Source organism: Cebus imitator, unplaced genomic scaffold, assembly GCF_001604975.1.
Source record: "Cebus imitator isolate Cc_AM_T3 unplaced genomic scaffold, Cebus_imitator-1.0 Scaffold8, whole genome shotgun sequence".
Lineage (NCBI taxonomy): Eukaryota > Metazoa > Chordata > Mammalia > Primates > Cebidae > Cebus > Cebus imitator.
The window spans coordinates 7,384,238-7,410,445 of NW_016107323.1; the positions used below are offsets into that span (position 1 = coordinate 7,384,238).

General features: G+C 45.5%; 1 protein-coding gene across 2 annotated transcripts; it reads right to left on the reverse strand.

Annotated features, from left to right (window-relative positions):
- Positions 1-1,770: 1,770 nt before the first annotated feature.
- Positions 1,771-25,523, reverse strand: ANAPC7 (anaphase promoting complex subunit 7). Of its 2 annotated transcripts, none has more exons than XM_017541946.2 (11): positions 24,950-25,523; positions 19,793-19,979; positions 18,902-19,021; positions 15,448-15,559; positions 14,388-14,541; positions 13,173-13,315; positions 10,759-10,876; positions 9,204-9,400; positions 5,211-5,435; positions 4,398-4,548; positions 1,771-2,667 (listed from the first exon to the last, which is right to left on the reverse strand). In XM_017541946.2, the coding sequence occupies exons 1-11, from the start codon at positions 25,048-25,050 to the stop codon at positions 2,478-2,480; spliced, it is 1,698 nt and encodes a 565-aa protein (XP_017397435.1). In that variant the 5' UTR covers positions 25,051-25,523; the 3' UTR covers positions 1,771-2,477. The 2 variants fall into 2 exon arrangements, with proteins under 2 accessions (XP_017397435.1, XP_037599269.1); XM_037743341.1 differs by lacking the exon at positions 24,950-25,523 and adding an exon at positions 24,236-24,362 and having other exon boundaries at positions 1,813-2,667.
- Positions 25,524-26,208: the final 685 nt, after the last annotated feature.

Below are 26,208 nucleotides of genomic sequence, written 5' to 3' on the forward strand. Positions count from 1 at the left end.
GGAACTTGTAGTGACTGGGCATTAGGGGGCTGTCCTTGGTCAGGTGCCTGGTCTCCTGGCAGGTGGCTCAGTAGGACAGCCACAGGGCTGAGCAGCCTGGTTCTGTCCCTGCCTCCTGGAGCTCCCTGCCCTTGAGGTTTTGGGTTTGTGAGAAAGTGACAGTGGCAGTGCCAAGCGACAGCTTCAGCACCCTCTGAGCACCATTCTTTGATATGGACCAAGTGTTTTCTCGATCCCATGTGAGGTGGTTTCACAGCTTCAGCTGCCTCTTCCAACCTGTTACCTTGGGGCTGGAGGTGCAGGCTGCAGGGAGCGAGGATACGTCCTGGGAGCTGCTGGGCTGGAGGAGCCTGGAGTATACAGAGGCTCTCAGCAGGGCTGAGGCACATGCCATCGAAGGGGAAGGCGGGAGGGCACCAGTTGAGGGCGATACATGGGACCTGGGCTCTGGGACCCTGATCCAGGGGTATGTGAGTGCGGCAGTGGGCCTGCCATGCAGAGACGATTGCATGGTGGGGCTGGGCTTCCTCCTGGAGTCAGGGAAAAGGCAAAGAGGCTTCACTTCTCCTCTCTCATTACAGTACTGACAGGTCATGGAGCTGAAGAAGTCCATGAGGTAAGGCTGCATCCAGGAGACCATGCCTAGCCCAAGGGGCAGGCAGCTTCTTCTGGTCATACACTCACCTAGTGTGACCCCAACTGTCTGCAGGGGCTTTTTTTTTTTTTTTTTTGAAACACTGTCTCTGTTGCTCAGGGGCACGATCCTGGGCTCACTGCAAACCTCCACCTCCTGGGTTCAAGTGATTTTCCTGCCTTAGTCTCCCAAGTGTTGAGTTGCCGAGATTACTGGTGTGCACCACCATGCCTGGCTAATTTGTTTTTTGTTTTTGAGATGGAGTCTTGCTCTGTTGCCCAGGCTGGAGTGCAGTGGTGCTATCTTGGCTCACTGCAACCTCCACCTCCCGGGTCCCAGTTCAAGCCATTCTCCTGCCCAGCTGCCTGAGTAGCCAGGATTACAGGTACATGCCACCATGCCCAGCTAATTTTTGTATTTTTAGTAGAGACAGGGTTTCACCATGTTGGCCAGGCTGGTCTCAAACTCCTGGCCTCAAGTGACCCACCCGCCTTGGCCTCCCAAAGTGCTGGGATTACAAGTGTGAGCACATCTGGCCTTGCATGTCTCTTTAGAAGCAGCTCAGATCAAGTGATGTTGCAGAGGCTTTGGGTCTCAGACTGAAACACAGAAACTTTTTGCCTATTTTAAATTCCAATTATCAGATGTTCTAAGCTCATTAACGACTTACAGTTTCTACATTTTGTGATTCGACCTTCTATTGACATCAAATTCATATTTTGTAGCACCTTGGACTAATTTTTGAATTTGGGATTAGCTGTGACACCCACCCCCCACCTCCGATTAATTGTATACTCAGAGCCATCGAAACTTAAGACACAAGGGAGGGCGTGGGGGAAGAAACTCCCAGCCCCAGAGCTCACAGTGTGACACTCAGGCTGACCAGTGACAAACTGCTGGAACCAGACCCCAATCTCACAGCTGCAGAAGAGCCAGGCAGACTTAGCTGAAATCTGGTCAAATCTCAGGCTCCAGGGAAATTTACCTACCCAATATACAACAGATGAACCAGCTCAGAGTTCCTGAGCTTTCCAACCCTCCTGGCTCCCAACACTAGGGGAAGAAAGTCTATTTTTGGCAAATACTTCTGGGGCTGAATCAATGCATTCTGAGCAAGAGACAAAAAAACCTAAGAGTCTATTTTAAAAAGGGCTTCCATTCTGATCACCCCAACACCGTGACTGTACAAACCAGTTTTATTAGGGAACTGCTCCAGGTGCACCTCTGTTCATGCTCTCACACCTGTTTCTCACATCAGCCCAGGCTCAGAGGCAAGTTACCAGCTAAGCAAAGAGGAAAACTGTTCTGCAAAATGGCAACTGTCAGCTTAAGGCATTACTAACATTGCAGAAGGAAGCAAGATTACTAGGGATGTCTGGATAGCCCAGGACAGTGACTTCTGGGAACAGGAAGCCCTCTAGGGCCAGATCGTGCTGCCGTCTGACTTGGGAGGTGACACTATCGTGCTGGGATGGTGGGTCACTCCTTCAAATCCATCCACATCACTGACAGAACACTGTCTATTCCTTGAGTTTTTGGATTTAGAAATTAGTTATATAAAAAGTACTCTTGGCCCAGAAGCCCCAACATGTGTGTGTGTCTCGGGGCACTCCCTCAGTCCTCCCTGGCTGGAGCAGGGGAGGATGGAGATACATGGAAGGTTGGTCAGGCTCTGTTTTAGAAATGAAGTCACAACTAGGAATCAGGAGCAAGGGGACAGAGACCCCTGCTGCAATCACATGCTGAATCATTGTCCTCCTGAGAGCAGGCTCCTACGGTTCCTTCAGTCCACGGAAGTGCTCAGAGCAGGGCAGGCCAGTGCGGCCACGGAGCTGCCGCCCCCTCACTGCATGCCGAACCACTGCTCCTGGTCAGCCCACTGGGCCGCCTCACTGTCGCTGCCCTCCAGGTCCCCTTCTTCCCCACTCCCTTCCATGTCGTCCACATCCTCCTCCTGAGTGGCATCCGTGGGACTCTCCTCCTTCTCCATCTTCTGCATCCCCTCTAGAGACTTCTGGTCATTGGGGTCCAAACTAGGGGACAACAAAACAAAGGAGAGGCCTGAATCTCTGCCTTGCTCTTGCTGGCTGATTCGTCATCTCCCTGGCCCAGCAGTGAAATGACCACACAGTCCCAGAGAAAGTGCTAAAGCCTGGCCTCTCCAAACAACTCAGGCTTCCGAGGCTGGGTTGACGGGGTCTACCACCAGAAGTGCAAAAAGGAATCTTTTCCTAATTTTTAGAATTCTCAATTTGAGTTTTTCTCTACAAATTTCTTAAATTTTTTCATACCTATTACCCCTAGCATTCTGCTAGAGGCTACTAGATAACACAAATGAAAAAGTGGTAAACAAACATTAACAGGTAAATTCAAATGTAATTCCCAGAAAGTTGGGTTTTTGAGCTATGGGGTTACAAAAAAGTAGGAATTTCTCTGAGTAGAGGTGTTCCATGTTCTTATGATGTAATTAAATATATCAGCATTTCAGGAGCCAACCAAAAACATCATGCTGTACCATGGAACAGATTTGTAAACACCTAGGTTAGACCCCAGGACCCAAGGCTACCCCTACCCGAGCATTCACATTTAGTAGCTGGGAGTCAGTAAATGTGCCAACCCCACCCCCAAAGTTCAGAGCCTCTAGAACATTCATTTATTTGCCTCCTAAGCAATCTTTCATCTTGCCTTGGTGACCATCGCCCAAGCTAGCAGGTGTCCCATCCCTAGTAAACTCCATCTCTAATGGAAGTCTGGTATTTTATTTTCTTACTTGCTTCTGGGCTTCTAAAAAGCAGCTAAAACCCACGTTGGCATTCTGTTTCTACCAACATAAATGCGGACTGATGTGTAATATCTCCTGGTCTGCTAGTTGCTGAACCCTTCCACACCCATACTCTGAAGCTCTCACGCATACCCAGGGTTCCTGCCCTCTGGACTCGCACCTTCCCTCCTACAGACTGCTGTGAAAGCCCTTAGCATGTGGTATGGTAAGTCTGCAAGTCTGAGACTGACAGCTCCCAAAACGTAGCATCTCCAGTGGTCACTGAGATGATAAGCACACTAGTGGTGCTCAACTGTGTGCTGAACAACTGAATGTGATCAGACTCTATTAAAGACAGCCCCTCACCATATAACCTTACACACACACAGACAACCCTCAAATAAACCACTTCTGTATTAAACAGTAAGAATACCACTATTTATTATTTACTACGTACCAGGCACAGGGCTAAGAGCTTTACATGTTATAATCATTTAACCCTCATTCAATCATTTAATGTCTAATAGGTAGATAGATATAGACAAGGAAATGTGTTAGTAACTTGCCCAAGATCACAGGTGGTGAAAGTAGTATTCAAAACTTCAGACCTCAAGTTCTTAACTACTACAGTAGATAGAAACATGGCAAAGTACTTACAATACTTTGACTTGAAAAAGAAGAATATAAAATATATACTAGGTACAACCCTATAAAAATATGTATGTGTGTGGGCAAGGACAGAAGATGATCTATACAAATGAACACAGATGTTATAGTGGTGTGGGATGGTGGTTATGAGTGAAACAGTTCCTTAATGTTGTTAATATATTTTAAGAAAAAATTTTTAGAAGTCATGAATTCACAAATAACTCTGCTACCATTACTATTATTATTCTGCTTTCAACCACAAACTGTGCATGTGTTTCCATAACTCCTGTGACACAGCTCACTGCCTCCTCTACCCTCCTCAGTGGCCTTCCCCCACGGGAGGCTAGTGCCTACCTTAGTGCTATACTATACTGGTCCATTGCCTCCTGATACTCATTGACAGCTACAAGGAAATCTCCTAGGATCCGATGCAGGACACAGTCGCTCTGATTAGCCAGTGCGTTCCTCAGCAAAGCAATTCCATCTTCGTATTTCTGTTCTCTACCTGGGGGGATAAAAAAGACCCTCACTGTCCTACATGAACATTTTAAAAATACATTCTCATCTGAAGTCATGTACAAAAAACCACAACTATCATTCTGACAATCTCTTTGCAGACATCCTCAAGAGAATACTGGTGAAACACAAAGTGAGGGGCAAGCACACCTGAGATCCTATTCGATTAAGAAATTCGCAGTTTGAATTATAATGTTTTAAATGGGCTCTTAACATTAAAAAGCCAAACTGCATTTTATTTGCCAATTAACCCAAATTTGATGAACCAAATTATGAGTTCATCATAAATCAGGACTGAAAAAAAAAAAACAGGGCTAAAAGGGAAGTCACAAAATAATCCAGATGGCTCTGAACAGTTCAAAGTGGCTAAAACCAGTTAGTTATATTCAGCTCACACTAATTCAGGACAATCAAACCAGATAATAGTGAGCTGAACAGATACCAACTAATAGGTGGTTTAAGCCAAGCCAAGCAGGTCTAAGCCAGCTACATTTGGTTGGACTAAATATAAACGAATCCAAGCAGGCTCAAACCTGCTGCAAAAGGCCCACACCTGTCTGGTCATCTGTAACTAGCTGGGACAAGGGTGACCAACTGAGGTCAGGTTTTATTAAAATTAATGATGAACAGGGCAGAAAATAAGACACTTACTAAGTAGTTCTGCTTTTTTCACCACAGCCTTAATGTAATCTGGCCTTTGGGTCAGGGCTTTATCTAATAACGTTTTGGCTTTCTCCTGTGTCACTGGGTCTTCAAGACAAACAGTGGCTAAAAGGGTAAGGGTCTGTGCATTTGCTCCCAGAGTTTTGTAAACGTTGTTAGCCATTACCATTGCTTCTCGAATACTGTTGGAGGCTAAGTAACATTCTATGAGACCTGAAAAAAGTAAAACACATGAAGACATTCAATGCCATTACCATTCCAACCCATGCTTCCACTCTGACAGCTGTCCAAATTGCTAACGTTCAAAGCTTCGAAGGGCAGGCCGGGGAAACTGATGGTGAGATCATACTGGCAAATGTGTTGACAGAATAGCTAAGAAGTGCTATTCCAGAGCACTTGATGGTTGTGGAAAAAGACTGCCTTCAAAGGCACCTTCAGTTTAGGGAAGGAAACAAGCACGTGTAAGGAACTCACAGCATGTGAGCACCCCATCTGACCCTGGAAGAACAAATGCGATGCTAATGTTTAGTCTGTCACATGGCCAAGAAATTAGTGAGAGATGATGTTTCCAACAAAACCTAAAGTTTTGCTGCCTCTTAACAAGCTGTTATTCTCCAGCTGCATTCAGTCACCTGTAGGCCTAGGTTTAAGAGGGAAGTCTCCTAGAATCTTTTTTTATTTTTATTTTAAGACGGAGTCTTGCTCTGTCGCCAGGCTGAAGTGCAGTGGTGTGACCTTGGCTCACTACAACCTCTACCTCCCAGGTTCAAGTGATTCTCCTGCCTCAGCCTCCTGAGTAGCTGGGATTATAGGCACAGGCCACCATGGCTGGCTAATTTTTCTTTTTTTAGAGACAGGGTCTTGCTATGTTGCTCAGGCTGGAGTGCAGGGGCTATTCACAGGCGCGATCCCACTACTGATCAGCACGGGAGTTTTGACCTGTTCCATTTCCGACTTGGGCGGGTTCACTTCTCCTTAGGCAACCTGCTCCCGGGAGGTCACCATATTAATGCCGAACTTAGTGCAGACACCCGATTGGCATAGCACACTACAGCCCAGAGCTGCTGGACTCAAGAGATCCTCCAGCCTCAGCCTCCTGAATAGCTGGGACTACAGACACGCACCACCGCACCGGCAATTTTTCTATTTTTAGTAGAGACGGGGTTTCACCATGTTGACCAGGATGGTCTCGATCTCTTGACCTCATGATCCACCCGCCTCAGCCTCTCAAAGTGCTGGGAATACAGGCGTAAGCCACCATGCCTGGCCTAATTTTAATTTTTCTTTTTTTTTTTTTTTGAGACGTAGTTTCACTCTTGTTGCCCAGGCTGGAGTGCAATGGCATGATCTCGGCTCACCGCAACCTCTGCCTCCCAGGTTCAAGTGATTCTCCTGCCTTAGCCTCCCTAGTGGCTGGTATTACAGGCATGCACCATCACACCCGGCTAATTTTTTACTTTTAGTAGAGATGAGGTTTCTCCATGTTGATCAGGCTGGTCTCGAACTGCTGACCTCAGGTTATTCACCCACCTTGGCCTCCCAAAGTGCTAGGATTACAGGTGTGAGCCACCACACCTGACCTGGCTCCCAGAGTCTTCAACTGAATGTCCAGTTTGACAAAATATAGGACTTATTGTCAAGCAATCTACTAAGAAAGACTCTTTCATTTGAAACATAACAGCTGTCTCAAAAGGCACTTGCTGAGGGCTTCCCTAAACTAGATGAATAGTACTTTATCAGATGCAACAGACTGTCACTGGCAGCCCTTGCTTCTTTCCATACCCACAGCAAGACGCCCTATGGGGCCACCTTGAGAAGTCAACTCTCAACTCTTCATGCCAAGAAGTTGAGGAGAACAGAGGAATAACTTTTTGGCACAAAGTGCTCATCAAAACAGAAAAACAGCTTAAACCCCAAACCCACACAATCCTTGGCAGATTTTCTCTGCATACTCCTCCACCCTAGCAGCATTTATAACATTCATGCACACCCTTCCACACACTATGGTTACTTAACCAGAAATTACCTAACTTTTTTTTTTTTGGAAACGGAGTCTTGCTCTGTCACCCAGGCTGGATTGCAGTGGTGACATCTCGGCTTCATGCAACCTACATCTCCTGGGTTCAAGTGATTCTCCTGCCTCAGCCTCTTGAGTAGCTGGGACTACAGGTATGTGCCACCATGCCTGGCTAATTTTTTTTTTTTCTATTTTTAGTAGAGATGGTGTTTCACCATGTTGGCCAGGCTGGTCTCAAACTCCTGACCTCAGGTGATCTGGCCATCTTGGCCTTCCAATGTGCTGGGATTACAGGCGTGAGCCACCGCACTCAGCCAATTACCTAACTCTTAAAGGCAATATGTTGGATTCCAAATACAGTTGTTTGCAATTACTTATTGAATAGTTTTACTTCCCTGCTAAAGCTCCACTGGCACTTCAGAAGAAAACAGAATGCACTTGCCTAACCTAAACCTCTACCAGCAAAGGAAGCTCCAAATGGGAACTCTAAGAAACATTAAAGGGTGTAACTGGGGTTGCCCTGAGCCAAATCTCCAAATGGCAGCTTGAGAAGCCTCACTGGCCAACTGGGAAACATCTGGTGTCCAGATATTATAGGAGGGGTTATTCAACTGCATCCCTGAGCTCCAGTGAAATAAGCATGCAGTACAATGGAATTAGCATAACAACAGCTGGAAAGAAAGAGAAGTTACACTTTCAGGATGAAGAAGTTAATCTGAAACCAGAGCTTGGTTTGCTGGAGCTTCTTTAAGAACAGACAATCCTCTTTCCCAACACATCCATCAGAGGCATAGCTCTCTGGCTATATAAGCAGATTCGTTCTCCCTCCCAACTTCCAAATTTTATTTCTCAAATTTGAACTCATCTTCCTGTTAAGAGCAAATCACTCCTAGACTCCTGGGTTTATTTTTAAATGCTTACAAAAATATGTTTTGGAGGAACTGCATCTTGTAAGATCTATTTTAATGTCTGTGACTGAGTCACCAAACGTTGCTGAAGCTGGCATAGCTCCTTTGAACTCCTAGGGGTCAGTTCACATGAACTTAAACTATTACATAACAAAACAGTTGGGCCCCAACTGTGCCCACTCTGGAAGTCACAATGAACAGACCCATTTCCACAGCCAACACTATCATATGGACGTGGAGTTTTCCTATGAGTACTATCTCTGGCCTAAGGTAAGATGGCCACAAAAAAGAATAGGCATAACAGGGCATGCACAATGTCTCATGCCTGTAATATCAGCACTTTAGGAGGCTGAGGTAGGTGGATCACTTGAGGCCAGAAGTTCGAGACCAGCCTGGCCAACATGGCAAAACCTCGTCTTTACTAAAAATGCAAAAATTAGCTGGGCATGGTGGCACACGCCTGTAATCCCAGCTACGTGGGAGGCTGAGGCAGAAGAATCGTTTAAACCCGGGAGGCGGAGGTTGCAGTGAGCTGAGCCTGCTCCACTGTACTCCAGCCTGGGCGACAGATAAGACTCTATCTCAGATAAAAATAAAAATAGGTAAACTAAGTGATCTAGCATGGTGCCTCACAGAGAGAGATTCATATTAAGGAGTATGCCACAATGGGCGGGGGCGGGAGGGCAAAAACAACAAGCCCATCCCAACTATCATCTCGCCAAAAACCAGAAGAAAAAAAAAATGAGAAAAAACTGATTCTGAAAGTATGGGTGACAAATCCAGTGAAAGCCCTAAATAAATGTAAAATGCCCAGTGCAGTGGTTCCCAAACTTGTCTGAACATTGCTAATACCGGGGTATCTTCAGAAATACCAATGTCTATTCCCAACCCCATATATTTCCATCTACACTGGAGATACCCAACATCAGGATTTTGAAAAGCTTCACCAGATGCTTCTAACAGAGTTTGGGAAGTGCTGGCCTAATTAAACCTTCCACCTGAGGGCTGTTGCCACACCCACAGATGTACACCATTCACCTTTATTTTCTATCTTACCTTCATAACAATCTAAGCGACAAGGTGCAAGCCGTATGGCCTCCCGAAAATGGATTATTGCTTCCTGGACTCTGCCCATGTTCCTAAGTGCTGCTCCCTTAAGTAGCAAAGCTTGAACACTGTTACTGTTCAGCTGAATGGCCTTGGCTCCCAAATAGAGGGCCCGGGAGTAGCGTTTGCTATAGAAGCTGTGACAACTGGAGAAACAAAAACAAAACCCAGAGGTTATCCAAGAAAGGACTACAAAGAAACTTCATCCAAAAATCATACTGAAGGCCCTGTGCATAATCCTTATTCCAAACCCAAATTTACCATGGTTTTTGTTTGTTTTCAGACAGTCTCACCCTGTCACCCAGGCTGGAGTGCAATGGCACGATCTCAGTTCACTGCAACCTCCACCTCCCAGGTTCAAGTGATTCTCCTGCCTCAGCCTCCCAAGTAGCTGGGACTACAGGCGCCTGCCACCAAGCCTGGCTAATTTTTTGTATCTTTAGTGAAGACAGGGTTTCACCATGTTGGCCAGGCTGTTCTGGAACCCCTTACCTCATGATCTGCCCACCTCAACCTCCCAAAGTGCTGCGATTACAGGCGTAAGTCACTGAGCCCAGCCCCACACTTGCAGTTTTAACCTAAGCTATTAATGGAAAAGCAAAACAAAAAAATCCACTAAATATTTATTTTTAGGGGGAAATCTTAATATGGAAGGGCAAAATTATGGAAAAGAACCTACAATCCTGATACTAGTTATTAGCAGAGAGGCATTTGGAGAATTTGTAAAGCCAGGTTAGTAACAATGGAGCATCTTCTGGTCCTATCACTGATGGCCCAGTACTAAGCACAATACATTCACCGACTCAATTAATGCTTAACCCTAGAAGGAGAAGTTATTAGCCAATTTTCCAAATGAGAATATAGACCTAGATAGGTAAATAATGCATCCAGAGTCATAAATCATGATTTCAATCCAGGACTGATTATCCTTTTAAAAAACATACATATATATGTATATTATATATATATATATATATATATAATATATATATAATATAAATGTATAACATATATATATAATATAAATGTATAACATATATATAAATACATAAAGACAGAATCTTGCTACGTTGCCCAGGCTGGTCTCAAACTCCTGAACTCAAGTAATTACCTCTTTTTATTTTATTATTTTTGAGAAAAAGTCTCACTCTGCCACCCACATGGAGTGCAGTGGCTCGATCTTGGCTCACTGCAACCTCTGCCTCCCAGCTTGAAGCGATTCTCCCGTCTCAGCCTCACTAGTAGCAGGGATTACAGGGGTGTGCCACCATGCCTGGCTAATTTTTGTATTTTTAGTAGAAATGGGAGTTTCACCACGATGGCCAGGCTGGTCTCAGAAGTGATCCACCTGTCTCAGCCTCCCAAAGTGCTGGGATTACAGGCATGAGCCATCGTGCCAGGTCAGATGATTATCTCTTAAACCTGTGCTTTCAACTTATATTCTCTTCAGGAGGAAGCACTTCTCTTAATCTACTGACAACCAGGGAGAAAGAGGAATGCATACCCAGAGACCACCCATGGTTCTGCATGCTGATCAGAGATATTGAAAAGGCGGCATCCAAGGTTCTCCACATCTTCTAGCCGCCCTTCTCGTGCCAAGAGGTAGCCATATACATCCATTCCTAGAAAGGAAGGACACAGTGAGAAGAGGTGTTTTAAGCAGAGCAGCAGGAGTCCTACATAGGAGTAGCACCCAACATCAGACCCCATGCTGAGGCCCCAGCTCCCACAGGGGCTAAGCCCTTTCCACTATCACAGGCTCCTCCCACTACTATTTCCAGTTTCCTACAAAGTGACTAATTTTTTTTTTCTCCAGTGTCATGTGATACTATATTTTTTTTCTTTTTCCAAAGTGACTATTAAAAAGCAAAACCCAGCTGGGCATGGTGGCTCACACCTGTAATCCTGGCACGTTGGATGGCAGAGGCAGGAGGATCATCTGGGCCCAAGAGTTCAAGACCAGCCTGGGCAATATGGTGAGACACTGTCTCTACAAAAAATTTTTAAAAATTAGCCAAGCACAGTGGCACACGCCTGTGATTCCGGCTATTCAAGAGGCTAAGGCAGGAGGATTGCTTGAGCCCAGGAGGTCAAGGCTTTAGCAAGTGGTTTGTGCCACTCCAGCCTAAGTGATGGAACGACACCCTGTCTCAAACAACAAAAACAAAAACCAAAGGAGCAGAACAACCTACCTCGCGATTTGAAAGCCTCCAATTTTCAGGAACTATTTGTCCCTCTATCCCATGGCATGATATACAGCTACCCGAATCCAACCAGAAAAGGCCCAAAAAAGGCATCAAGGTCTCTCTTCCAAGAGCTCTAGGCCATCAGAAATACACACTTAGTATACTGCTGAAAAGCCGACCAGTCTCGGAAAAAGTTGGCCTGCTCCAGAAAACAGCTTGTAGTGCTATCCAGAATGCAGCTCATTAAAGATCAGGCTGGGCACGGTGGTTTACATCTGTCACCCCAACACTTATAGAGGCTGAGGTGGGCGGATCACCTAAGGTCAGGAGTTCCGGACCAGCCTAGCTAACACGGAGAAACTCCGTCTCTTCTAAAAAATACAAAAATTAGTCAGGTATGGTGGTGAGCGCCTGTAATCCCAGCTACTTGGGAAGCTGAGGTGGGGGAGTCACTTGAACCCAGGAGGCAGAGGTTGCAGTGAGCTGGGACTGTGCCATTGCACTCCCACCTGGGTAACAAGAGTGAAACTCCATCTCAAAAAAAAAAACCACCTCACTGCTTCTCCCCAGCCCCTGCTTTATTCTTACCCACATTCTATAAAAAGGGCCCTATGTAGGCTGGGCGTGGTGGCTCACGCCTGTAATCCCAGCACTTTGGAAGGCCGAGGTTTGAGACCAGCTTGGCCAACACGGTGAAACCCCATCTCTTTAAAAAAAAAAAAAAAAGGCCCTATGCTCAGTCACGCATCTCTTGCCAAAATTCTCTTCCATCCCTTGCTATTCCTTCAGATTCGCATGAAAATTCCTCTCAAACCAAGACTACTGCAATGCTCCTGCTGGCCCCTGGGCCTGGATCTGAGATTTCAAGCTGCCATTCTCATTTAAGTCGCCAGCTGCTGTCAGGTTGGTATTTCTAAAACACCATTTTCATCATGGTTGCAGGCAGCTTGGAGAAGAGGAATAAGCACTAGGGAAGAGGGAAATCTTGTGCAAACAAATCCATTTCTAGATCTGCTTCCTCATCTAAATGCTTGGGATGGCTCCTTCCAGCTCCACCATTCCCCTGGGTTAAGAAGCTCACAAGACTGTTTATTGTTACAAGGCCCTATTTTTCTGATGGCCTTTTTTGGGCCTTTACAAATAGAGAGCCCATCTATCTGACTTTATCTCCCACTATTCCTGAGCACTCACTGCCAGTGTCCCAACTGCCATCTCTTGGAGGTCCCTGTGAAGGTTACCCTTCACCTGCTAACTTCTTTAAAATAAATGATGTTTCTGCTGTTCACTCCTAATTACTGCCTAAATACTCCTTATCCCTTTTTTGAACATCTGTACACTTATTCCTTTTTAATTATACTAAGGACAGGGTAAAACAAAATTCCCTAAAAGGATATTATAGTTTTAGGGATGCCATCCAAATTCTCAGTCAAGCACATCATAAATTTATAAGTCATAGGAGGAGCTATGACCCCCTCAAAAGAAAAAAAGCCAAATAATGATCTGTGGGGAGAAGACACTTGAATTCAAGCACAAATAACTGCTCAAATGGAATTACCTAAGTGTTAGAGACATGTGTCAAGACCTAAAAAAAGTAAAAGACTACTGTAATAAGTTTTATAACCTATGTCTATGAAACTTAGTATCAAGAATTCATGCTGCATTTTCTCCCTATTATCTCCAATCCCTCCCACCCCGCAACAGCCACTGTTTTCCTGTCCCAAGAATTACTTACCTTTTATCAGATAAGGATCCAACATCTGTGCCTGTTCAAACTTGAGGACAGAGTTTTTATTGTCTCCAGCTCTGAAGTACAGATCTGCTAAGCTTCCCAGTAGGTCCACGTTATCTCGCAATAAGGACTTTTTCTCTAGTGAACTTTAAGATATTTATTAAACACTGAACCTTTAAATCTATTATAAATCCTCTTAGTTGTTGAATCTGGATGATTGGTCATTCAGATACTATTTTCTTTTGTGCAAATATAAAATTCTTTTTAATAAAAACTTTAAGCTTATAACTTTAAAAAAAGTTATATAGGACAGGATAGCAAAAACAGAATAAAGCAGAACTCAGTACCAACAAGTAACTTTCCATTGGAGTTCTTCAGAACACAACATACACTACATGGTGTTAACGGTAATGTCATTCACACCTGACCGCTACTTATTACTCAACTAAATGACTTTGCATAACAAAAACCAAAGCCTCTTCTTGTTCTTGAACTTTAGCTGAACAGAAAGAAAATCCCCAGTCCTAAGAAGGCAAGTCAAGTTAGATGCTGCAATAGCTTCTGGGGAGTACAAAATGATTTTCTTTCAGGTTAAAGAATGACACACTAAAGCCAGGCGTGGCGGTTCATGCCTACAATCCCAGCATTTTGGGAGGCCCAGGTGGAAGGATCACTTGAGCCCAGAAATTCAAGACCAGCTTAGGCAACATGGTGAAATCCTATCTCTATAAAAAAATACAAAAATTAGCTAGGTGTGGTGGCATGCGCCCATAGTCCAGCTACTCAGGAGGCTGAGCAGGAGGATGGTTTGAGCCCAGAAGATCAACATGTCAAGGGTACACTGAGCTGTGACTGCACCACTGCACTCCAGCCTGGGTGAGGGTGAGAGAGAGAGAGAGAGAGAGAGAGAGAGGTCTTGTCTCAAAAAAAAAAAAAAAAAAAGAATGATACACCAAGGTAGCCTGCTTTGCTTTGCAAGTTCTACCTGTGCAAGCGCAGAACTAAACTCAGTCAGATTCACATTTTTACTGGTCCCCAACAGACATGCTAACATGATTACATTTGGGACCATTCAGTATAAAAGACTAACATAGCCCAGAGACTGGTTGCAGCAACGAGAGAGAGGCATCTCATTTTTCTTTTTGCTCCTTCAGATACATCAGACTTCTAGACAAGGACAGGGCCTCAAAAACACTGAATTAACTTTGTGGCTCTCACCAGATGGTATTGATTGCTCTTGAGTTGTCACCGGTATGCACAAAAGCATATGCTTTTATCCACACAGAGAGCCAGTCCAAGTTAGGCACGGTTTGGATCACATTCATTGTCATGGATGCCACCTCTGCCCCTTTTACAGAAAGGGACAGCAAGCCTAAACCAACAGAAAGCAGGAGAAAGAAGGTAAGGCACAATCTCTCTCTTCCACATGCAAGGAGCAATGGGCTACATTTTCCCTCGGCTAAAAGGCAACTGCTTCCCTATTCTGAGTGAGATGCATAACAGAAAAACCATCATTTAGTGTTTCTTTTCTTTTTGGGATAGAGTCTCGCTTGTGTCCCCTCAGGCTGGAATGCAGTGGCATGATCTCAGCTCACTGCAGCCTCTGCCTCCAGGGTTCCAGTGATACTCATGCCTCAGCCTCCCAAGTAGCTGGACTACAGGCGAACCCCACTATGCCCGACTAATTTTTGTACTTTAGTAGAGAGAGGGTCTCAAACACCTGAGCTCAGTCAATCACCCACCTCAGCCTCCCAAAGTGCTAGGACTGCAGGCGTGAGCCACAGTGCCCAGCCAAAAACCATAATTATTTCTTGATTGAATATGTGACAATAGAAACCCTATTAAATCACTTTCTGGAGGGGAACTTTAAAAAATAAAGTTATTCTAGCCCGGCGCGGTGGCTCACGCTTGTAATCCCAGCACTTTGGGAGGCCGAGGCGGGTGGATCACGAGGTCAAGAGATCGAGACCATCCTGGTCAACATGGTGAAATCCCGTCTCTACTAAAACTACAAAAAATTAGCTGGGCATGGTGGCGTGTGCCTGTAATCCCAGCTACTCAGGAGGCTGAGGCAGGAGAATTGCTTGAACCCAGGAGGCGGAGGTTGCAGTGAGCCAAGATTGCGCCATTGCACTCCAGCCTGGGTAACAAGAGCGAAACTCCGTCTCCAAAAAAAAATAAAATAAAAAAATAAAGTTATTCTAATGTACGGTCAACTTTGAGAACTACTATCTTTGACAGTAAACATGCCATGAAAACAGGCAGAAAATATCTCTACCTAGAATGGCATCAAGGGCTAACGGGCACTGCCTCAGCACCTCCTTATAGCTGGTGACTGAAGGGCGCTCCTGACCAGCCTTCTTGTACAGATTTGCCAGCATCATGTTTATCTGTATAAACACAAACAACAGATAGTAAAATAAGTGTATACTGCAAAGAAAATCTCTCACAATGAAGAAGTCCTAATTTTCATTATCAGCTACTTACTTTTTACAATCCTGTGCAAATAAAGGGAGACTGACCCCATTTTTCAGAAGAAAGAAGAAATCACTACCCTTGCTTTCCCTAGTACCTCCCATCCCTAAGAGGAAAGTCAAATTACCTTCCCACAAGGCCCAGTAATATCGGGACAAAAGACGCTGCCTCTGGAAACAGGAATAACATTCTTTAAGAAATGTAGAGCCGGGCGCGGTGGCTCAAGCCTGTAATCCCAGCACTTTGCGAGGCCGAGGCGGGTGGATAACAAGGTCAAGAGATTGAGACCATCCTGGTCAACATGGTGAAACCCTGTCTCTACTAAAAATACAAAACATTAGCTGGGCATGGTGGCACATGCCTGTAATCCCAGCTACTCAGGAGGTTGAGGCAGGAGAATTGCCTGAACCCAGGAGACGGAGGTTGCAGTGGGCCAAGATCACGCCATTGCACTCCAGCCTGGGTAACAAGAGTGAAACTCTGTCTCCAAAAAAAAAAAAAGGTAGAGAATGCTAGTTAACTCGATTCTTTCTTGAACTTAAAACAGAAGATGAACTACCTCACATAACAAAGTGAGAAACTCTTGACATAGCTAGTTAAGAAGGATCAAATGAGTTTTCCTCTAAAAGGAAATGATACAGAAGGACAGATAAAGCAGTGTAATACTGGGCTTTTCTCTGAGAATTCGACTTGTGGCTTGGCTAGACTCTAGCCTTTTAACACTTAAGGCTTTGGCCCCCAGGTACTAACTAACTAAAGTAATGCTACGAAAATCAGGTATACTATTTAAATCCAGTGAGTGCAGACAGCTGCATTTTAGCATAATTTAAATATGTAACTTGGTAAAGCTAAATAAAAATAATCCTACTAAGATGTAACTGAGAAAATCTAAAAGTTCCAAAGAATGCAGAAGTTACAGGAAAGTGATAAAAGACCTTCCTAGTAGTACAGAGATAAACACAATATTCCACTTTAAAATTAGATTTTTTTTTTTTTTTGAGACAGAATTTTGCTCTTTTCACCTGGGCTGGAGTGCAATGGCACAATCTCAGCTCACTGCAACCTCTGCCTCCTAGGTTCAAGAGATTTTCCTCCCTCAGTCTCCTGAGTAGCTGGGATTACAGGCGTGCGCTACTAGGCCCAGCTAATTTTTTTTGGATTTTTAGTAAAGACAGGGTTTCACCATATTGGCTAGGCTGGTCTTGAACTCCTGACCTCAGGTGATCTGCCCGCCTAGGCCTCCTAAAGTGCTGGGATTACAGGTGTAAGCCACTGCACCTGGCAAAATTAGTAGGTTCTAAACATGACAGTATTTGCTAGATTATTAACTAAGAAAGCAGTCAATGTGAGGTCACAAAAGAAAAAAAAGTCAACCCCAATCTCTTCAATTATCTGTGGCTTGGTATGCCAGATATTTACAAGAGTGACTCTGAAGATAAAGAACATCTGTTCCAATTATAGAGCTACATTATATAAAACAATCTAATATACCATAATTCAAACAATGGAATAATGAAATACTAAAAATAAAACTACTTTTTACTTGGCCTCAGGTTTTCCATAATAGGCTAATTTGAAAATGCAAAGAAAAGTTCTTAAAGGAGAACTCCAGGATTGATGTCAATACTTGTAAAGAATAAAAAGTTAAATTTAGGATCCTTTCTTGACTGCTGGAGGTACATACATATTTGAGATGGAGTCTTGCTCTGTGGCCCAGGCTGGAGTGCAGTGGCATAATCTCGGCTCACTGCAACCTCTGCCTCCCGGGTTCAAGTGATTGTCCTGCCTCAGCCTCCTGAGTAGCTGGGATTACGGGCACGCGCCACCATGCCCAGATAATTTTTGTATTTGCAGTAGAGACGGGGTTTCACCATGTTGGTCAGGCTGGTCTCAAACTCCTGACCTTCTGATCCACCCGCCTTGGCCTCCCAAAGTGCTGGGATTACAGGTGTGAGCCACCGTGCCCAGCCAACTGCTGGTTATGTTAACAAACTATGACTGACAGACCATCTGTCTCAAAAAATATCATCAACATTTCCTTTAAGCTACTTGACTGTCACTTTAAAAGAATGAGTTTTGAGTAATACCTAATGAAAAAGCCAGGCTGGGAGCGGTTGTTCATGCCTGTAATCCCAGCACTTTAAGAGGCTGAGGCGGGCAGATCATGATGTCAGTAGATTAAGACCATCCTGGCCAATATGGTGAAATCCCATCTCTACTAAAAATACAAAAAAATTATCTGGGCATAGTGGCACACGCCTGTAGTCCCAGCTACTTGGGAGGCCGAGGCAGGAGAATCGATTGAACCCAGGAGGCGGAGGTTACGGTGAGCCGAGATTGTGCCGGTGCACTCCAGCCTAGCAATAGAGCGAGACTCCAAGAAAGGAAGAAGAGAAGAAAAGAGGGGAGGGGAGGCCTAGCAATAGAGCGAGACTCTAAGAAAGAAAGGAAAAAGAGGAGGGGAGGGCAGGGGAGGGGAGGGAGAAAAGAGAAAAGAGTTAGTTATTTTTAAAACAGATCCTCATTTAAGAACATCACAGCTGGGTGTGGTGGCTCACACCTCTAATCTCAGCACTTTGGGAGGCTGAAGTGGGAGGATCACGAGGTCAGGTGTTCAAGACCAGCCTGGGCAACATGGTGAAACTCCATCTCTACTAAATAGAAATACAAAAATTAGCTGGGCATGCTGGCACGCACCTGTAATCCTAGCTACTTGGGAAGCTGAGGCAGGAGAATCACTTGAATACAGGAGGCGGAGGTTGCAGTGAGCCAAGATCGTGCCACTGCACTCCAGTCTGGGTGACAGAGCAAGACTCTGTCTCAAAAAAATAGATTAAAAAAAAAAAATTAGCTGGGTGTGGCAGTACACAATTGTAATACCAGCTATTTAACAGACTGAGGTAGGAGGACTGCTTAAGCCTCACTGCTGAAGTTGCAGTGAGCCAGGATCATACCAATGCACTCTAGCCTGGGTGACAGTGAGACTCTTTCTCAAAAAATATTAAATATATATAAAAAAAGAATAAGCATTTGTAGTATTCTCCAGCTATCATTTTCATCAGCTGAATTTTCAGGGTATCATAGAAAAGTCATTCATCTTTCTCTGAACCCCCACCCCTACCTCCATGAACAGAGGAAGAAAATGAGAATTAGAGTCATGGGTAAAATGTTCAGATGGATTCCTATATATATGAGAAAACGTGGAGGGAGCAGGGTTAGGAGGGCTGAGGAGAAAAACACATAAACATTCAACTTACTTTGGGAGTTCTTTGTCTTGAAGGGATCCCATCAAGTATAGCAATGGCATCTTTATCTTGTTTTAGCATTGTATAACATTCAGCCATTTTGTATTTCACTTCAATTTCAGATGGAAGACACTAAGAGACAATGAAAACATCTTTTTGAAACATTATTCCAACAGTGTGACAGTTCTTCAAAACATTAAACATAGTTATCATATGTCCCAGCAACTGTTTTTTGAGACAGGGTCTCGCTCTGTTGCCTAGGCTGCAGTGCAATGGTGCAAACATGATTTACCGCAGCCTTGACCTCCTAGTCTCAAGTGATCCTCCTACCTTGGCCTCCTGAGTAGCTGGACAACTATAGGTGTGTGCCACCATGCCCACTTTTGTAGAGACAGGGGTCTCAAAATGTTGCTGAGGCTAGTCTCAAACTCCTGACCTCAAGTCCTCCCACCTCAGACTACAGGTGTGGGCCACTGTGCCTGGTCTCATCTTCTACATCTAAACAGCTATCGTCTAAATCAGTGGTCCCCAACCTTTTTGGCACCAGGGATCAGCCTCATGGAAGACAATTTTTCCACAGATGGGTGGCAAGGGGATGGTTTCAGGATGAAACTGTTCCACCTCAGATCATCAGGCATTAGTCAGATTATCATAAGGAACACACAAGCTAGATCTTTGCATGCCTAGTTTACAATAGGGTTTGTGTTCCTATGAGAATCTAATGCCACAGCTGATCTAACAGGAGGCAGAGCTCAGGCAGTAATACTTGCTAGCCCTTCACCCACCTCCTGCTGTGCAGCCTGGTTCCTAAGAGACCAGATACTGGGGCCTGGGGACCCCGCTCTAAATTCTCTGAGACGTTCTCAAAAAAAAAAAAAATCACACAATCCTATCTTCAATTACCTGACTTTGCGGAGTAGATGCAGAATTTCCAGTTGAAGGTCTCACTTTTGAAGTTTTACTTAGGGCTTTTTTCTGCTGTAAAGCCATAGTATACTTACTCACAGCATTCCGATATTCCTTATCATGAAAGAGAGAATCTGCATGATACACCAAAAGCTGGTACTTCTGAGATGGGGAGAATAACTCACTAGAAAACAAAGAAAGTATATCCCCTACATGGGTTATTTTGAAATTTTAGAAGGAACACTGTTAGTGTCTACATAAGCCTAGCACAAAGCCTTGTATAGTGACAGCTTACAAAAGAGTCAATGTACCTCAAGTGCTAGTCCCTAAAGAGGCATGAAAGGTGGAAGCTGAACTCTATACTAATATGATAGACACATCTATTATTCAACACAATTTTTCTTTACTTAACATAAAAGCAATGATACCTATGAATCAAATGCAGTAGGAGGTACACAGAGAAAATGTAATACATCTTTTCTTCCCCTTCAATCCAAACCCTCTGCTGCTTTTTTTTTTTTTTTTTTTTTTAAACAGTCTTACTCTGTCACCCAGACTGGAGTGCAGTGGCACAATCTTGACTCACTGCAACCCCCACCCCACAAGTTCAAGTTGTTCTCCTGCCTCAGCCTCCTGAGTAGCTGAGATTACAAGCATGTACCACCACGCCCGGCTATTTTTTTTTAATTTTAGTAGAGACAGGGTTTTGCCATGTTGGCCAGGCTGGTCTTGAACTCCAGACCTCAAGTGATCAGCCTCCTGCCTCGGCCTCCCAAAGCACTGGAATTACAGGCGTGAGCCACCACACCCGACTACCAAGCCCTTTTAAAAGTCTGATATATATCCATCTACACTGTCATATCAAGAACTGAGAAACCTTACCACTTTGAATCCTTTTTAGGAAGAGGCTACACAGAAAGAAGTTTTGAAAGAACCTGAAAGCTCTTCAAACACTAAAGCAAATACCACTATAAAAAAAGAATGGGAGGGCGGGAGCAGTGGCGCATGCCTGTAATCCCAGCATTTTGGGAAGCTGAGGTCAGATCGAGACTAGCCTGACCAACTTGGTGAAACCCCATCTCTACTAAAAATACAAAATTAGCTGGGCGTGGTGGCACATGCTACCATCCCAGCTACTCGGGAGGCTGAGGCAGGAGAATTGCTTGAACTTGGGAGGCAGAGGGCGCAGTAAGCCAAGATCGTGCGTGCCATTGCACTCCAGCCTGGGCAACAAGAGCGAAACTCTGTGTCAAAAAGAGAGAGAGAGAGAATGGGGAAGCCAATGGGATAGCAAGAGGGTTAACCTTGATAAAAGTTTATTTATGCTGAGCTCGGTGGCTCGACCCTGTAATCCCAGCACTTTGGAAGGCCAAGGCAGGAAGATCACTGAAGGTTGGGAGTTTGAGACCAGACTGGCCAACAGGGTGAAACACCATCTCTACTAAAAACACAAAAATTAGCCAGGCATGGTGGCTCATGCCTATAATCCCAGCTACTTGGGAAGCTGAGGCAGGAGAATCACTTAAATCCGGGAGGTGGAGGTTGCAGTGAGTCGAGATTGTGCCACTGCACTTCAGCCTGGGTGATGAGTGAAACTCCATCGCAAAAAAAAAGAAAATGCAAAAATTAGCTGGGCGTGATGGTATGCACCTGTAGTCCCAGCTACTTAGCAGGCTGAGTCAGGATAATCGCTTGAGCCCAGGAGGCAGAAGTTGCAGTGGGTTGAGATCTCGCCATTGCACGCCAGCCTGGGCAACGGGGAGTAAAACCCTGTCTCAAAAAAACAAAAGTAAATTTCACTAGCACTAGAAGAATTCTTATCTCCTTGAGTCTCAGGGATTTAAGGACAGTGTAAAGGAACCAATTTTTTTTTTTTTTTTTGAGACCGAGTTTCACTTTGTTGCCCAGGCTGGGCTGGAGCACAGTGGCATGGTCTTGGCTCACTGCAACCTCTGCCTCCCAGGTTCAAGCGATTCTCGTGCTTCAGCCTCCTGGGTAGCTGGGATTACAGGCACCCGCCACAATGCCTAGCTGATTTTTTTGTATTTAGTAGAGACAGGATTTCACCATGTTGCCCAGGCTGGTCTCAAACTCCTGAGCTCAGGCAATCTGCCCATCTCGGCCTCCCTAAGTGCTAGGATTACAGGCATGAGCCACCGTGCCCGGCGTGAACCAATGTTTTAAAACTTGAGTATTTAGTCAAGAATTGTAAGTGACTAGAAGTTGGTCACCATTCCTAATGTGGAACTCATATTTTCAATTCCAATCTCATTCCTTCCCAAATAAGAGAAAGCAGTTTACTGTTTTCCTTTTTTTTTCTTTTTTTTTTTTTGAGATGGAGTCTTACTCTGTCGCCAGGCTGGGTTGCAGTGGCATGATCTTGGCTCACTACAACCTCCGCCTCCGGGGTTCAAGCAATTCCCCTGCCTCAGCCTCCCAAGTAGCTGCAAATATAGGTGTGTGCCACCACAGCTGGCTAATTTCTCTTGACCTCATGATCCACCTGCTTCGGCCTCCCAAAGTTCTGAGATTATAGGTGTGAGCCATCGCACCTGGCTGAAGTTTACTGTTTTTCTTTGACAAGTAAAAACTATAGCTGCTTATAATGAAAGAATGGAGTGAGTCCAATAATTCTGTAGACAGTTAATTTCTCCACAAGCTAGGCACAGTGGCTCACACCTGTGACCCCTAACACTTCAGGACGCTGAGGTGGGAACACTGCTTGAGCCTAGAGTCTGGTCAACACAGTGAAATCCTGTCTCTCAAAAAAAATACAGGCACTGGCCAGGCATGGTGATGCACGTCTGTAATCCCAGCACTTTGGGAGGCCGAGGCAGGTGAATCACAAGGTCAACAGATCGAGACCATGGTGAAACCCTGTCTCTACTAAAAAATACAAAAATTAGGTGGGCGTGGTGGTACACGCCTGTAGTCCCAGCTACTCGGGAGGCTGAGGCAGAAGAACTGCTTGAACCTGGGAGGCGGAGGTTGCAGTGAGATCACGCCACTGCATTCCAGCCTGGCGCCTGGTGACACAGCGAGACTCTGCCTCAAAAAAAAAAAAAAAAAGTTATTGCCTCTGGAGAAAGGATATGGTGGGGTGAGGTTCAAGACTCAAGACTCAGGGAAAGATTCTGATCTGCATGCCCCTTCTCCACTGTTTGAATTTAAGTGTCTACTGCCTATTCCACAAGAAATTTTAAAGTATAAATTATGAAGGTCAGAACTTAAACATGTCCTGAAACTAGGAAACTGCCAATCTAACCTAATATGAAAAAGCATGGGCTAAACTTAGTCTAGCCAGAGAATTAAACTGTTTCAAACTATCCTGTGACATCTTTGAGAACTAAGAGTAACTCGGACCTAATAAGAGTAACATGGCAACTGTATGCTTTGACTAATCACTCACAACCAAGCGGAAGGCTCCGGAATAAACACAGAAGGCTGACCGAGACCAGGGCTCCCGTCAACACAAAGTGGATGGTGGCAAAATGATGGGTCTCACTAATGAGGTACAAAACACACTAATGAGGCCAGGCTCGGTGGCTCACGCCTGTAATGCAAGCACTTTGGGAGGCCAAAGTGGGTGGCTCACTTGAAGTCAGGAGTTTGAGACCAGCCTGACCAACATGGAGAAACCCCACCTCTACTAAAATTACAAAAACGAGCTGGGCGTGGTGGCACTGGCCTATAGTCCCAGCTACTCCGGAGGCTGACGCAGGAGAATCACTTGAACCCAGGAGGCAGAGGCTGCAGTAAGCTGAGATCGCCTCACTGCACTCCAACCTGGGCGACAGACTGAGAATCCATCTAAAAAACTAAAAATAAATAAAAACAAAATAGAATAGCCAGGGAGGCTGGAGAACAGTGAACAGAGTAATGAGATGAAGTCGCAGAGGGCAGATGTTTGCCTTCAGAGGTCACGGGAAAGAATTTTCATGTGTGTAATAAAAGATTTTAAGCAGAAGATGGACATGCAGAGGCTGGCATCAGCCCCGTGCTTCATGGATACAAGAAAGGTGCCATGCCCACCCATCAAAGGAGTCTCCCATCACTTTGTTTCTTTTTTTTATTTTGGCACAAATCTTGCTCTTGTCGTCCAGGTTGGAGTGCAGTGGCACTATCCTGGCTCACTGCACACTCCGCCTCCTGGGTTAAAGCGATTCTCCTGCCTCAGCCTCCCGAGCAGGTGGGATTACAGGTGCCCGCCACCACACCTGGCTAATTTTTGTATTTTTTTAGTAGAGATGGTTTTCACCATGTTGGCCAGGCTGGTCTCGAATTCCTGACCTCATGATTCTCGGCCTCCCAAAATGCTGGGATTACAGGAGTAAGCCCCCCCGCGCCCAGCCCTGTTTCCTTTTTTTAAGACAGGCTGTCGTTGTGTTCCCCACGCTAAAGGGCAGGGATGCCATCACAGTTCACTGCAGCCTCGACTTCCTGGGCTCTAGCGATCCTCCTGCCTCAGACTCCCGAACGGCTGGGACCGCAGACGTGCACCACATCCGGCTAACTGCTTAATTTTTATTTTCGTAGAGGCAGGGTCTCCCTATGTTGCCCAGGCTGGTCTTCAACTCCTGGGCTCAAGCGATCCTCCCGCCTCGGCCTCCCAGAGTACTGGGATTAGAGGCGTGAGCCACCGCACCAAGCCCCGTTTTCAGGGCTTTCCCAAGGCGAGAAAGTGGATCCTCCTGATACACTTAACGGGGAGTACCAACATCAGATGCGGGGCTAGCACATCAGCACCAGGAGGCTGGGTCCCTGAGCTGCAACGAGAAAAAACGTTCTTCGGGAAGGAGCCAAGAGGAGAGGATTCAGCCTAGCGATTTGACAGTCGCGCTGCCCCGCGACAGGTGCCTCGGGAAACCCTCGCCAGGGTCGTCCTCAGAGCCTCCACCTTCCATTTCTCAAAGCTGCCGCTCGCCAACATCCCCGCGGAGAGCTGACGCCGGGGCCCTGCACAAACGCCGGCACCCAAACAACTCAACTTGCGCTCCGAAGTCGGCTCCGCTCCACGAGGCCCTCGCTGACCCTGGCGCCTCCGCTGGCGCCGGCGGCCGCTCCTTCCCGCCTGTTCCCACGCGCCCTCAGCCCGCGCTCCCAGACCGCCGCCGCTTTCTCCTCAGCCCCAGGCCGCTCCCCGCCTCAACTCACGGGTTGTTATTACTCATTGTAAGTAACAAGCTGCTGAGGAGCCGCACGTTGGAGTGCAGTCCCGCGGCCGCCATGTCCCGCACGTGGTCTATCACATTCATCCTGCCCTGCAAGGCCGCGGGCAACGGCGGCAGCAGTGACTAGAAAAGCCGGTAGAGGATCCTGAGGGAAAACTCCAAAATGGCGGCGTCGCCGGGGTCCATCGGGCCCACACGCGGCACCTCCCCCAAATAAGAGGTAACTACTGAAGTGCCCGGATAAAAAGAAACTCGGATTTCTACTCCCGTCGTGGTTCCTTTCAGGTGGAATAAGTTGTTAGTTTTACGTAAAAATTACGTCACACCCTAAACTGCAAACTTTACTGAGGATTTACAGTGAGGCAAAAGGCACCTTATAAGACTACTCGGCCAATTTGAATGCGTCTGAGAGGAATTTGTGCCTCTCAGAAATTAAAATCTGTGGGCATGTACCAGAAATATATTAAGGGTGAGGAAAAAACGCTCCAACTGGAATGAAATATTCTAATCGGGCGCCAGGGACAGACCTAACGGCTTTTACAGTTGCGCATGCGCACCAGGCTGGGGCCGCCGCGCCCCTCCTCGGATGTTTTGTATCAGAATCAGGCTTGGCGCCTAGGATGAACTCCTTGGTTCGAGGGGCATATTTTACCCTGTGAAATGACTCCCTAGATCCGTGGAAATAAAGGCTGGATCCAGGAATGAGCTGATACCCCTATAAACCAGCAGGTGTCTGGCACAGTTAACGTTTTACAAAAGTTTTACACGAGTTATTGGATGTTCGCAAGCCAATCCATAAAGTCGAAGTTGCCATTCCCTTCTCACAGGGGAAGAAACTGCCTGCTTAAATTTTGTGCTCAGGTGGTTAAATGGTTGACTTGGAATCACATCGAGTGGTTAAATATGTTGCATCGCAAACTCAAGTACAGGGACCAAGGAGGTAACTGAGCGAATGAGGCAGAGTCCGAATATTCTGCACGATCACCCTCTCAGATATAGCCTGTCGCTCCTTTCTTGAAGGAGACAGGCGTTTTGGTCTATATTTTGTTTTCATTTGATTTTTACAGTAACAGATGCAAAGAAATGCTATGAAAAAATCAGCGTATCTTCACCAGTCAACCTTTTCAGTTCTTACATTTTGTCACGGTCGAAGCTCTGTAGATCCTTTTCCCATCTCATCCCCTACTCGTTTCCTGGATGTAACCTTCAATTTGCTTTTGGTGGTTTTTTTTTTTTTTTTTT